Source organism: Enoplosus armatus, chromosome 4 (assembly GCF_043641665.1).
Source record: "Enoplosus armatus isolate fEnoArm2 chromosome 4, fEnoArm2.hap1, whole genome shotgun sequence".
In the NCBI taxonomy this organism is placed as follows: Eukaryota; Metazoa; Chordata; class Actinopteri; order Centrarchiformes; family Enoplosidae; genus Enoplosus; species Enoplosus armatus.
The window spans coordinates 14,880,436-14,895,584 of NC_092183.1; the positions used below are offsets into that span (position 1 = coordinate 14,880,436).

The 15,149-nt window shown below is 42.6% G+C and overlaps 1 protein-coding gene across 1 annotated transcript; it reads right to left on the minus strand.

The window, feature by feature from the left end:
- Positions 1-3,192: 3,192 nt before the first annotated feature.
- plekha2 (pleckstrin homology domain containing A2) lies at positions 3,193-13,936 on the minus strand. The gene is made up of 12 exons (XM_070904411.1): positions 13,857-13,936; positions 10,616-10,776; positions 10,437-10,493; positions 9,816-9,864; positions 9,585-9,682; positions 7,779-7,910; positions 7,446-7,535; positions 7,207-7,275; positions 7,036-7,106; positions 6,236-6,299; positions 4,964-5,041; positions 3,193-4,863 (listed from the first exon to the last, which is right to left on the minus strand). The coding sequence occupies exons 2-12, from the start codon at positions 10,754-10,756 to the stop codon at positions 4,411-4,413; spliced, it is 1,302 nt and encodes a 433-aa protein (XP_070760512.1). The 5' UTR covers positions 10,757-10,776; positions 13,857-13,936; the 3' UTR covers positions 3,193-4,410.
- Positions 13,937-15,149: the final 1,213 nt, after the last annotated feature.

Here is a 15,149-nt window from a genome sequence, read left to right on the forward strand (position 1 = left end):
ATTGTCCCATCCTGGCTTCAGCTGACTGGATCCTCTGTTCTCCGTCTGGAGGAAGTGGTGACGGGGTCCCAGACCTCCTGCACTCAGCAGGTCTGTCTCACACACCTCCAGCTCGGCCAGTGTGTGCGTGTGTGTGTGGCATTACAGGGCAAGGTCAACCCATTTCTCTGCAAACAATCACATCACACAGGGCAAAATACATTCCAACCCCCCCTCCCACCCCCCACCCCCCCAAACCTCCAGTTTGTAAGGTGGTCTGATGTGGGAACAGCGGAGGGTGGGGGTTTGGCAGCGGTCCAGGCGGGGCCTCCGAGGCCAGATGAAGGAAAACCTGTTCCACATTAATGACTTCATATTACACACGTTAGGGAGACTCTGCTTTCTGCACAGGCTTAGTTAAATGTTATGCTCTACTATAAAGTCAGTTAGTAATCTGACTTGTTGTTAATGTGCCTTCAGATCAGATCACCTAATAAAGCTGTATTAAACTTCCTCCTCCCACTGGTCCAAAGCTCCTGTGCTAGCGGTGTGAACCCCAACTCTCCTCCGGTACTCCGAGCTCCCAGTCGGGCAGAATCAGCTAGCCTTCACAGGACTGCTAGCTGCACGGCTAACTGAGCTAACTAGCTGACGGCAGCTACAGTCAGCAGCACTTAGTGGTTAGTTAACAAGTAGAGTTAACAACAAGAAAAGCTATCTGTCGATCAGGAAACTCCGTAAATCGCGAGAGTTGGGGCAGAGCAACGTGAGGACACCAGACAGCGTGTTTCGTGTGTACTTCATCCACAAGAAAATATTTTGCCTGTTGTTGTGGCATCTTCTTCTACTTGTTTCGCACATTGATGTGTGAATGAGCACTACTTCCGCCTACGCAGATGACGTCACCCGAGTGGGCGGTTCTTCAATGTGGCCCAGGATGCATTCGCGTACACACTGCTAAAAGAAAGTGTGCATATGCGACCTAGACCACCTCCGAAAACCTCTAGTAGTAGTTATACGCTTAAGAAAGTGTCGTGACTTAAAATTATGAGCTATATTACACTGATATTCTTCCAAACGTTCAATACACTGATCAAATTAATTCAATAGTATCACCTTATTGGCATGCATGGGTGAACTCTCCAGAGACCTTGAGAAACTTTTTAAAAACTCAATCACCATTATAGCTCCAATCATAGTGATTTTTCTGATGGAAAAAAAGCCACTTGATGTGAAACTGAAAGATTATGGAGAGGAAAGTTTCCTCTCCATAATCTTCATGTCTCACAAACAGCCACAGTGTCAAGCTGCAGTATACAATTGTGCTTCCAGACTCAGTAGTTTCTTTTACAACAAATCTGTGATGACTTTACAACACATGAACAAGTGACGCAACATTTTTCTAGATTACTGAATAAATAACATAGCTGGATACCATTTCATTGATTATGAAACTTGTCAACATAACTTGAAGAACGTCTTGTTTGAAGTATAACTGACCGTTTTTTAGTTAAATATAGTGTTTAGCCTGATATAATTTAATAACAATGAATTAGATTAATATATTAAAAGAAAACTAATCAATGTTTATTGATTCTACACTTCTTTTATTATAATGCCATTTTCTGATTTGAACCCATTTCATTATTGTTGGGACTTTTATTTTGAAGGTGGACTGGACACACCAGTAGGAGACGTATACGCAAGTGTCAAACTCAAACACAGGAAACTATCGACACTGTTCAGCAACTGGCACACCATCTTTCCACCATCCACAACTTTTGTCCTCCGTTTATATTGTGATCGACACCGAATGGCATTATGGCCTCTATGAATAGTTTTATTGGGTTTCAAAGTGAGTGTATGAAAGAACAGGACTGCTTTATGGGTTCATAGCATCTTCAGCTGCCTGCAAGCCCTCCCTACACTGACTTACACTAGTCAGTGTGGTGAGTTGCAGCTCCCTCTAGTGTCTTTCTTCTGTAAACAGGGAAATAATCAGTGGAAAGCAAAGAAATCAATGTGACAAAGTCAAAATAGAAACAAATATCATGTAGATCATCATCATATACATCTACTTCATCATATACATTTTACCTGCCTGAGCTCAAGCCACTGAACAAGCAACAGAGCATAACCATCCAGCTACAGCGACTATATTTAGGAGCAACATGTAAAATCACCAGAGTGTAATGGCATCAGAGAGAGGGAGCAGTCTGATGCAGAGTCATCCATGTGGGAATATTAACATTTAGGGGAGCAGTGTGTCTGTCAGGCCTCAGAGCTGCCCGTCACTCACAGGCGTCAAACTGAAGTGCTGCGTGACCTTTACATTATGTTCGTGCAGACACACAGAAAAGAAAGTCAACCTCGAAGGCATATTGTGCGTCACCATATTTCCAGCCCTTTATCTCTTTACTGTTTCTCAGCAGTATTAATGGAGAGATAAGAAGCTCACCAGAGTTGATTATATCGATGGGAGGTTTTAGATAAGTGTGTCCAAAAGTCCAAGATGTGGAGTTTGTTTTACACATACATGCAGTGCTTTTTCTTTCCTTAAACTCACCATACTTCATCACTGTCCCTCTCTTCATCACCACTGGTCCTGACACATGTTTCTGCTTGGATTTCTCTCAGTACCTGGAGGAGTTCAGTCTTTAACAGACTGAAAACTCATTTCAACACAGCTGACATTTCACAAGCACTCAGGGCCTTTTTACCTACCAACACAATTTAAACTGTTCAGTGGAGACATTTTACTCTTGCCGGTCCTGCAGCCACACAGCTGCACTGGGAGGCAGAGAGGAAAGTGGACTGAGGTCAGGACAGAGTTTCAGGCGTTTTACCTAATGGACCTTTGCACTGGACGTGTGAAACACTTCACTTAACACAGCCTCTGGGCACTAGATTGGCATGTGCATGTGTGTTTTTGTCTACATAGCGTGCATGTGTTTAAGGTGACAGTGTTAAAGGTCAAATACGCAGGCCCTGACCCTCTGCATGCCTGGCAGTTGGACATTTTTGCTCTTAAGAGACAAAACTTTAAAAATCTTAATGCCATCACTTCTATCCAAAGGTAAAACTCTTCAGTTAGTTGGTGCTATCTTTGGGGTGAAATGAGGTTGACACACTGGCCACTAGATGGCAGAGTGTGAACAGTCTAACTGAAACAAGCGATGAACTTCAGATCAAAAACAACCCAAACAAGACAAATAAAAAGCATCATTTAATGTACAAGAAAGAAAATTAACATTATACGCAGGCAGACGAGTGCACACAGCTTCAGAAAACGGAAACAGGCATGAACATGGTACCACATCAATGAAGTCTTGAGGTGAACCTGAGAGGGGCTGAGACTAATGGTGTAACAACACAAAGTATCTGAGGCATCAGCTCAGAGCAAGCTGTAATATCTGCTGTGAAAGCTGTGACAAAAAAACAAAACAAAACACAAGTAAAAATGAGAAAAAGCAAAGTGCGGAATTACAATTAAATTACCAGAAGTAGTGGCACATTTTCCCCACATAATGCTGCAATAAGAAAATCACATTTACAAAGCTGTCAACCAGCTGATCAGCTGTACTTTGATGTTGGCAGTACATTCTACAAGTACCATCTAAACACGGCTGTATTATCACGGTAACCTTTCAAAAGTTAAGAGAGGAGTCACAGTTTACTGACGATTGATCTTTAAGCCAAGTATATTAAGCTCCTGTTTAAAACACATAAAAGCTGCTGCTGACTCCATCTTATGTGTCTGCACCGGCTGCAACATGTGAGTGCATGTACCGTTATTATGAGACCCACAGGATACTTTCCCCCTGACACATTACATGTTAGTAATAAAATGCTTGTTAATGAAGGTAAGTGGATGTGAAGCTTTTCACACAATGTCTTAGGAAGAAAGAGGGAAAAACACTGCTGGGCTCCAAAGAAACTAAAAACACCCAAATTATTTTAAAGTATTTAGTGAACATAAGCTTGGGTATAAAAACAATGGATACTATTGTGTTAAAATGCACTTGTGAATACTTCTAGCAGGGGTGGAAACATGTTTTCGATGACAGTGTTACGTCTCCGATGTGACAAGTGCAACAGATTGAAAGCATGTGCCATCATTTGTCTGCAAGAGCAATTAATAACAAGATTATTCAAGTTTTCAGAGGAAGTTGCACTAAAAACACTCCATCATACTTTTTCACAGTCCTGTGAACAACAAACACTGCGGCCCTCGGTCCCCTTCCAGCTGGGTGCATCCTTCGTCTGTAATACAGCTACAAGACCAGCAGGGGGCCCCAATCTCAAGGCATAGAGGCGGGAGGTCACAGTGTCACTTCATTAGCAGGGAATACTATTATTACCAGTCACATTCATTTTAAAGCAGGTACCAACACTTGAGTCCACACAGGAGTCTGGACAGACTTCATTGAACTAGACGTCCGTGGTGCGGATGCCGTCGTCATCCAGGCTGAAGGGGAAGCTGCAGCTGGTGTGAGACTGAGGCTGCGAGCGATGCCTCCGACGCCCGCTTGCCACATCTCCTGACGCCGCGAGCATCCCCAGTCCGCTGGACGAAGCTGCTGGAGGCACGCTGGGGCAAGGGGTTGGGTTGGAGAGGGAGTTGGAGGAGGACGAGGTGGAGGAAGAAGTGGAGGAAGAGGAGAGAGAAGGCAAGGTGGGCACGGGGCTGAAAGCACTGTCTTCTTCCTCTGCGTCCAGGATGGAGGGCTCACACGATGGGACGGGCATCCAGGGCTGCCAGCCCGGGGCCACAGAACAGGACTTGATCAGAGGAGGTCTACGCTCATCGCCCTGTTGACCTCGAGATGCTGAGGAGGCGTTGTGGCTTCGATAGAGAGAGGACGTACGTTTAAATGGAAAACCCTTCAAGGAGAGAGATGAACACATCATCATCGGCGTTGATCATACCCTAGAGTTCTCACTTCTCCTCCAAGAACATATAGCAAGACAGGATTGTAGTTACCTTAGGGGGACCTCTGAAGTCCTGGATCTTCATCTCAATGTCCCTGATCCAGCCATGCATCTCCTCTGGAGAGTCTGTCTGTAGAGAAACATTACCAGAAGACAAAGCCTTGCAGAGCTGCTTATCTGCACTTATTTTCACACTCGCTATTGTAGTGGTTTGTCCTATTGTGTTGTATCACATTTTCTAAAAGCTGCTAATATTCTATATTTTTCTTCTTGTCAATAAATCTAAGTACCAAAACCAACAAAAAATTGATCCTGCTAACAGATATTGTATATTTGTCTGATGCAGCTTATTGCTGTGATTCATAAGAAATTAAATCTGAAAATAGTCCACAACAAATGCACTATTTACTCTTGTTAGAGTAATATATAAACCTACAGTGCCCAGCTGTTTTGTTTGGAGCCTTTAAAAAAAAAAATGAAATTATATATTTGTGACCAATCTTTAAAGATTTACATCATCAGCATGAAACAATATGCTCAAGGTGAGTGCCACAGACAGGTTTGACAAAAAAAAGAATATCAGAGCTCAACCAACATATATTAGAATGGCTGATAAATCAGCTGGTTTCAGCTCATCACAGATATACTGATAGTGGTGTATATGTCAGCTGATGTGTACTAACCACAAGAAATCTTTGAAGTTATTAGAAAAAGTGTTACCTTTTCATAAAACTGATGTTTATTTTTAAGTATGATAGTAACCAAAGTTAAAATGCTCTAATTTTAATTTGTAATTCAAATTTCATTTTAGTTTAAGATCATTTTTCACGCTGGTGTCCACACTTCCGCTATGATCATCTGCAGATATGAGGATCTCAGTTTAATCTATTTTTGTTTGTGTTGTTTGTTTCAGTTTACTAAATGTTTGTCATGCTTCCTTTTTTTTCTTGCACAGACAAAAATAAATGTGCTCTTGCTTGCAACCTCTCTCTCTCCCAACACCTCCCGTCTGATAGGACCCCCTGTGTCAGCTGTTCTCCCAGGAGGGGCAGCGGATGTTGTTGTTGTTGTTATGGTAACAGATGGCTGTGCCTCTTTCACAAAAACAAACTTTTCATGCTCCTAAAAAAACAGCTCGTGCCACACATCAGCAGCCGAGCATTTAGAAAAACAACTCAAAACATCAGGACGGATACACCTGGGAGTATCGACCCTCTCTGCCCAAACTAACAAAAGAACTTGGATCTAATCTAACGACAGATTTTAAACCTTGTGAGGAACACAGCCACTGACTGGTTGGTAGAACAGGAAGACGCAATTGTACCTGAATGTAGAAGGTTCTGGAGCCGGTGATGATCTCAAACAGGTTGTCTCTCAGCAGGAGATCCCTGATGGACACACAAAGCGGAACATGATCATGCTGAATAATACAGTGGCTAAAGGAACATGTGTGCAGCAAATCTACTATCTGTATCTGTTTTTTTATTTTACAAAAACATCTGTATTCGGATTTATACAGGAAGTTGTCAGGACTGCCTCATTAACTGTGTTCAGTTGTTTTCTATTGTCATTTACACTCCTTTAGTTAGCTATTCACAAAATAACATTGTATTCTAACCATGCAGATAAATTAATCAAATAATAAAGCATTATTTGAAGCTGAACCCCACCATCAAAAAAGAAAATATAGCTGTGTAACTGTTAATGGTCCAGGTGGAAATCAATACTAGAAATAGAATGGGAGGTTTTAACAGTGGGGAAATAACTAGCGGAGGTTTTGTATATAATAGGAGGTCCAGATTAATGTAAAGTGGTCTGAAGTGTCTATGATGAAACATTATAAAGCTAAAAAATGAGCCATCAGTCAGGCTTAATCCTGCACCGAACAACAAATCTGGAGGAAACTGAAAAAACCTCCCTGAATGTTTGAATATCAAACTTAAAAGTACTGACACTCCCATGTTAGCCTGTCATTCTGTAGGCTGCAAACATTCGGATGCTGCTTGTATATGTTTAAAGTGTAATCTTATTCAAATATTCCTATATGTTTACATCAGTAGTAGAAATAACCAGACGGAGAGAAAGTAAAATGGTGGTTGACTCAGTGATTCACATTTGACTCACCCTGACTTGACGAGACATTCATGGACCTTCTGAATGTCCCTCAGTGGAACAGCTCGGAGAGGCTCCTTATCCTGAGACAAACGTGAGCACAATTCAGACGTGAACAGACAAAGACCACTAAAAAAAAAACATCAACATGTCAGAGGGAATAGAAAAAGTCTGGCTCCTCACCATCTCAGACTTGTAGTAACTGACTGCATTGTCATCCAGCGTGAAAAACCTCCTCTTCCAGCTCTTCCTCTGAAACACACACACACACACACACACACACACACACACACACACACACACACACACACACACACACACACACACACACACACACACACACACACACACATTTCAGTTTCCACACGAAGCTGTTTTGTTCAAACGTAGAGTTAAACAGTTATAAGTAGCTGGGTACTCACCACATTTCCCTGTTTGACACAGTAACCGCACCTCAGCACGCCTGGCCTGTTGCCCTTCCTCTCTCTCCCTTCTGCCTCTTCGCTCTCATTCTGAAACATTTCATCACAACCATCTTCATTATCATTACAACAATCATGCAACCAACATCTTCAGAATATAGCAGATTACCCACAGAGTGGTTTTGGAGGCTGAGGGGAAAGCTGTACTCTGTTTTGCTTTGCTGAAAATAAATGTAACGGGCAAAAACAATGCTCATTAACGCAAATCCTGGCTTCTAGCACCAGCAGCGTCACCTTTAACGTCGTCGTAGTGACCACATTGGTTGTCATTACCTGGATGGGAGTGTGCACCACCACGCCACCGATGATCTCGGTCTTGTAGGCCTGCTGCCTCTTCCCTCCCTGAGTGTCACTGATCACTGCGGGCACATCAGACCTTGGAGGTGCAGGGCCAGACTTGGGAACCTGTCAGCATGGCAACAAAGCGGAGCTTAGTGGGTTGGTAAGGTTTGCTGCTAATTGTCAGAGGTCAGTGGTTTAATTCCCACTGAGAGTCTCCATGCTGCAACAGTGCAACTGTAAAATGTTCTGCATGAAAACATCCATCACAGTCTAAGGGGTTGTTTAAGAGTTTGAATTTTATTATTCTTTACTCAATTTGGAGGTTTTACTGTCAAGTTTTCTATTCATGTCATGTTATCACATATTGTGATGGTTATAATAGTGACATTGTAATTGTGTTATTTACTGTATGCAATGCAAGTTGATTTGTTTATTATATTATACGTTCTAACAAGGACCCAAACGAGGGCAGTTGTTGCCATGGTAACGACTAATGAGGATCCAAACTACTGCTGAACTGAAAGAACAGTTAGTGAGCACAGTTTCACTTGGGTATCAACAGTCACAAGCTAGCTCACGAGTTAGCATAAGTCACATGTTTCATTGAGAAATGCTAACGAAGCTTAAGAAGCGTTTAATAGGATAATAACGCAACAGTTTTTTGTCCATAAACCTTAGATATAAACTGTAAATGAAGTGCACTGTTCATACAGAAGCATTACTTTTTTTGTTTATTTATCTATTGGCCAGCACGCAAAGAAATAACAAATAAATCATTGCTACTGTACATACATACATATTCTGGGTACATATTTTTTCTCTTTATGAATCTGAGGTGAATTCATAAAAAAACAATGAAGACCCAGCAAACGGAAATACTAAATAAAATAAGGTAAATACCATGAAAAAAATTAAATACTCAAAATATATAAGGGGCCTAAGACACACACCAAAAAACCTCTAAACCTCTCTCTCTCTCATACTTCCTGTCTGTATTTTCACTGTAAGCTGCCCAACAAAAGACAAAATGCCAAATAAATAATAAATGGCCCCTACAAAGCATAAGCCAAATACTCACTCTTCCCCCCTTTAATGTGTGAAACTAATACTAGAAAAAAGTTTTCTTTTGTAAATAACTACATGAATCCATCAGTTAGTGCTTTACTTTCATTCCTGCATTTACATTATGTCCATTCCACTTTAGGGAGTATTTCTTATGTAAGGTGTCATTGAGGCCAAGGAAGCTGAGAAAAGGCGGCAGAGAAGCCCTTCCATCGGAGGGGAAGTGAAAGAGAGAGTGAGCAGAGCTGCTTCCGGTGTCAGTGTGCAGGTGAGAGAAAAAGAGAAACACTCTTCTCTGTCATCTGCCGTCATGAGACATCTGGATGTCGCCAGTCAACAGTGCCCCGGTCATCTCGCCGAACACACACAAATATTATGCAAATGTGCAAGATGAATGTGCACGGCATGTTCACTTACACACTCGCAATGGTGTTCTGACACCTTCACCACAGTGACGTGTGTGTCTTATCGCTCATATTCATGCACATTCACAATTTCCTCATTCACCAAGTGTGTAAGAGGGTATTTGTGGCCAACGCGCCGGCATTTGTGCCCGTCAGAGTCAAACTGGTTTCAGTCAAACCACCACAAACTGGAGCTTCCTGCGATCATGTGGAAACAAATCCCTTATCAATAACTGCTGCTTTAGCCTTCTTCTTACACATTAGACAAAGACATCTGCGTGTAATAGTGTGTGTGTGTGTGTGTGTGTGTGTGTGTGTGTGTTGCACTCACAGTGATCTTGCTGGCCTTGTTGAGAGCGGCCACCCAGTCCCTCATGTCAGTCACATCGTTGGCTTGGAGGAAGTACCGCCGGGAAACTGCATTGATGACTTCAAAAATAGAAACCAATCCCATAAATTCCACAATAACCGCATTATATCATTTTATCACATGTGTGAATAAAATTAATGCCTTTGTGTGCTACTGTATAAACATGACTCAGTGTTTCCCAGAAAAACTCACCAAAGCAGAACTCTGTCTTGGGCTTTTGCTTCGCTGTTGCTTCATTCACCTGAGAAGAGGAGAAGAGAGGAGAGGACACAAAAGGAAAAGAGACAAAAGAAGAGGGGAGGAGACAAAAGGAAAGGAGACACAACAAAAGGAGAAGAGAGGAGACAAAATTGAATGAGGAGACATAAAGAAAGTAGGGAATAAGAGACAAGGGATTTGAGAGGAGAGGAGATCAAGCAAAAGTTGAGGAGAGGAGACAAAAAGCAAAGAGAAAAGAGGAGACAAAAGGAGACACATGGAGAGGAGAGGAGAGGAGAGGAGAGGAGAAACAGTTCATATCTTTGACGTCTATTTGACTCAGAGTGTCCAGGGAGGAGCTGTCAGCGCTGCCGTGCAGTGAAGCCAGATGTCATTATCTCTGGTTAGCTCAGCACTGACATCTGGAAAACTTCACAAAGTCTGCTTCTGCATGTGACTGTTAGCTAGAACTACAGATAACTCCGGCCTGGTGTATCTGTGCACCATATTTGCATGTTTCCATAAGTGTGCACTCCAGTGAATTCCTGTGTCCACGCTGCTACATGTTCACCGGACGTTATGTGTTATATTATTATGTGACAGGCAGCGGTTTACCTTCGAGATGTAGGTTAGTTTCAGGCTGCCAACAAAGCTGGCTCCACTGGGCAGGTTCTGCATGCAAACACAAACACACAGACTCATCATTGGCTCAGAGTCCAAGGTTACACAGCTCCTATTGGTCAATTTTACTTCCTCTTGCTGTTTGTGCAAGTGTGTGTCATGCATGTGTGCACCTGAGGGTTGTCCATATACCACAGCAGAGCGTTTCCCTGCGTGTCCAGGATGAAGTATCGCCTCTGGAAGCGGCAACTGTTCTCCTTCTCCTCGATGTCCAGGAAGCCGCATACACGGTTCAGCCGGTCCAAGTACGGCATGCTGCTGCTATCACATATCACTGGGACGCACGGACAGACACTCACGTCAGATAGACAACTGGAGGCAAAAATGTAAAGGGAGCAACAGGAGATATAGACTCATAGGACGGAGAGGCAGATGTGGAGGATAAACCATCTTTCATTTACTGTTCAAACACACACAAGCACACACACACACACACACACACACACACACACACACACAGGAAGAAAGAGACCCGCTAACACTCAGCAGTTTTTCATGTGACGTGATTGAGGCTGAGCAGCAAACCCTGAAGCCCGAGGCTGAGCTGAGGCCCTCCACCACAGCCAAAAATTACAGACTGCACTCAAGATCTGCACACACGCACATTTCCACTGGCCAGAGAAGAGAGAGGAGAGAGGGAGGGAGGAGAGCGGGAGGAGGGAGGAATAGGGGGAAAGAGGAGAGGGAGGGGGCTGGTGAGATGTATTCATTAAGATGATGCCATCCATGTGAATCACTGAGCTGCTGACTGACGGACAACAACGTCAGGACTCAGCTCAGACACTCAGGTATGCTGCTGAGATTTCGATGGTGTTTGCTTTACAAGAGAATGTTATCTATGGCGGACATCTGTACATTCGGGGGGGGAGTCAGAAGACATGTTGAAAGCTCTGTTTTATAATCTGGCCCTCCTTAAATCACTGGGGGAACTTTGAGTCCCCTCACTGTTGCTTCTTTTACGTCTCTACAGACTTAAGTAATCACAATGACGCAGTTAGATGCACTGAAGTAAAAGATGCAAAGCAGGTTTTCCTTTTCCTTACTGTTCCCTATACATTAATTTATTGATAGAACTTGAATATAACGTGGCCACAAAGGTAACATGACGGCTAACTAGGCCACATCTGTGACTGATTTTTTTTTTATAAGAACAAAAATCATAACGTAAGTGACAGTCATATAAAATATATAATCAGGACTGAATGGCTGAGCCCTCTGCCAGGGCTTTTACAGGACTGTCTTGGCTTAAAACCATTCAAGAGATGGAAATTATCAACATTTCCATGAAAACGTTCACACACGTCACCCAACAAAGCAGAGACAAACAGGGACAGACGCTGCATCCTCACTGTGCTGATGGAACTGCTGCTACTGAGTGGTGGGCTGTGCTTCTGGTGCGTCACCCGTGCAACATCTTGTCTTTTGCCACTGAAATAGGTCAAAGAAGCCTTTAGCAGAAACTCTGGGTGTAATGGAAAAGTGAAAACGATGCCGCAGAGGTCACACAGATACCGACGCTGAGACTGGCACACACACACTCCGGCACACGCCCGTAAACCATTTTGGGTATCAGAAAACATCTGGCTTAACCATTACAGGGAGAAGCAGCGGTGCGCCTGTGGCATCTTGGGTGAAACTTTACCAATAAATATAATTCATACAGTCTTTAGCACATTTCTATGAGATTTACAGTACTTCGGTTTTGAAACACACACACACATAAATACTGTAGCTATTAATATAAATTTGAGTTCGAGGACAGAACACCGTGTACAGATCACAGCAGTGATATCAGTGTCATTGTCTTTTACCACATCCAGGGCTGTGAAGTGAAACCCACCTACACACAGTTTACACATCTGCTTTATTTGTGTAATCTCTAACAGAAACGGATTCAAACTGCTGTCAGTTACACTTTCGCAACTTGGTTATGTGCTTCTTCTAAGTCTTGTGAGAGGCAGAACAACAAAAGGACGATCAAAATCAATGCAGAACAGGCCGAGTCAAACTTCACAGACGCTAAATCCTACACTTCCCTGCAAGCAACTCAGCACTCAGGAGCAGCATCTTACGTTAGACCCTCCCATGCCCCCTGTTTGTAATGTAGAGTTTTAACGATTTGGATGGACCATTTTCTCTCCAGAGCCACAGAGGACATGACACAACTACCTGAACAGTACTCCCTGTGACAATTAAATTGACTTGGACATGTAAAAGCAGCAGAAAAAATTAATTTGCAACTATTTCAATAATCGATTAATCGTTTGAGTCATTTTCATTTTGGCTCATTTTCGAGCCTCTCACTCTCAGGATTGGCTGACAGTGGTGGAATATTATTGATATTACTGATGCATTAACTTCAGTGCTGTAGGCGCTTGAGGTAAAACTCATTTTAACAGCCTCATATACTTTCTATAACACTGCCTCTTATATTTAGGGACTGTATAAAAATTATTATGGGGGAAGGGGGTGAAAAAGGGGGTTATGTATTTTTTCTTTTTGCTCACAGGAGGGTAGTGGGAAATTTATGGAAGAGCAGGCGAGGGTCTTCTATATCTTTCTCATCTCATCTCCTTCCCTTGAGCTGCACAGAGCTGCTGCTGCTGCTTGAGCTCTTAGTTCAAAAATAAGAGCGGCTGTAATGTTTGGGATGCACTATTCTATGTTTATTCTGTTTCCAATGTGAAGTTTAGTTGTTTTTATGATTAACAGGGTTTGACCAATTCAGCACTGTCATATTATTTGGAGGGGAGGATGTCAAGTCAAAGGAAGAGTCTATTGAATCTTTTAATAAAGCTGAGGAAGGCCATGCCTAAATGACTAAATCTTGATTTCAAAAGTAAATGTAAGTAAAAAGTTGTGGTGGACTAAAAATATAAAGTAGCATTACTCAAATAAAATACCTATCTTTGGGTTTTGGGCTGCAGTTTGGACAGAGCAAGTTATTTGTAGACGTTACCTTGGGTTTATATTGTCTGACATTTTATGGACCAAACACTTTTGACGACTTGCTGTCCTCACTGTCTTCACTGTCCTCACTGTCCTCACTGCTCTCTCATGACAGCTGGGTGTTCACAGTGTGGACCGCTGGCTTCAGCCGCCAGTTTGAGGATCATAGGGCGCGCGTGTATAACGTGATCGTGAGCGTGCGACGAAAAGTTGAGATGTGATCTGGCAGAATTACTCAGCGACACCTGACAGACATTACATTAGTTCAGCTCAGATGACCTGCACTGACTCACCAGATGCAACGACTCAACGGCCCCGCCACACCTACTGCACTGTACCAACCGCTCACACACACACACACACACACACACTCACACAAAGTGCCACTGTCGACTGACTACTTACCCGCTGTGGAGAGTCAGTGTGCGCCACAGCCAGCGCCCCGCACGGCTACGAAGCGGAGAGAGCCGAGTTTGATAAATGCGAGCATGGTAGAGAAAGTTTGAATAACTTTTACAAACAGCGCACTTTAACAGGGCCGGCGTGCATCTCACCGTCCAGTCTGTTTGTTTGTGTGATCGGATTACAGAAGATTTGTCTTTTTTCCGGGTTGGACGTTTCGTTATTAGAATAAACCAGCCCCGGATGTGAGCTATGCGTCCTGTCAGCTCCGGCCGGGTCCTCCTCCTCCTCCTCCTCCTCTCTGCTGCTGCTCTCACAGAAGAGGAACTAAACTCAGCTCAACAGGCTTACTTTCTGCTTTTTTTCTTCTCATTTTAACAGGATAAGTGATGCAGCACAGGCCCCTTCCTTACATTTGTTTCGACAGCTTGCGCTCTTTTTTTTCTTTCTTCTTTTTTTTTTTTTTTTTAAGAAAATGTGCGCAGTGTCCTTCTTCCTGCAGCTGCATGCGACATGTTATATCCTCTTCTCTCAGGTGGCAACTTGAGAATTGGGTCAAACACACACACACACACTCAGCCGAATCAGTTGGTTCATTCAGTCAATCATAAAGCAGCTATAAAGGAAGGGAGTGTAAACTTGGAGAAACAGGAACACAGAGAAGAATAGTGTCATTCATACACCTGCCAAGTGGAGGTGAGTGTGTGACAGGTGTAAGATGATGTGCCAAAACAAAATATTTCCTGTACTTACAGTATAAAAGCAGCAGTTGGACTACAAAGCAGAGGATTTTTGAAAATCCTGAGGTCATGAGACTAAATTTCCCCAGCACAGCCCCCCACCTTACAAATATTTGACTAGCCACCAAACCAAACTCTGTAGCATTTCCTGAGCATTTAAAATATACATATATATATATATATATATATATATATATATATTAATTTAACTGTCCAGTTATAATTTCTACTTGTTGTTCCAAAGCCCTCTCTACATTGTCGGGAGTTTCTGGAGTAGAAATATGAAATCCCTGTCATTTCAATTTATGGAGTTTTGTGCCTAAAAACTATATCTGGTTAAACAAACGTACTAAAACATACTAAATTATACTACATTTAAATAAAGAGCTGTCATGTGGGCCTACTATATGCTTTCTAAACATTCAACAACCTTAGAAGAGAAATACAGAAATAACCGCTGTTTGTCGTCTGTTTGTGCAAATAGGATATGCTTTATGCAAATATGCTCATGGAGAAAAAATATTCCATAAATAATCTTTATAGTTGTAACTCAGCA

Coding starts and splice junctions, on each gene's coding strand:
- plekha2 (XM_070904411.1), bottom strand. CDS start 10,756: ATGCCGTACTTGGACCGGCTGAACCGTGTATGCGGCTTCCTGGACATC. Junction 9,865..10,436: donor AACTAACCTACATCTCGAAG/GTAAACCGCTGC, acceptor TCCTCTTCTCAG/GTGAATGAAGCAACAGCGAA. Junction 7,276..7,445: donor GTGTCAAACAGGGAAATGTG/GTGAGTACCCAG, acceptor TGTGTGTTTCAG/AGGAAGAGCTGGAAGAGGAG.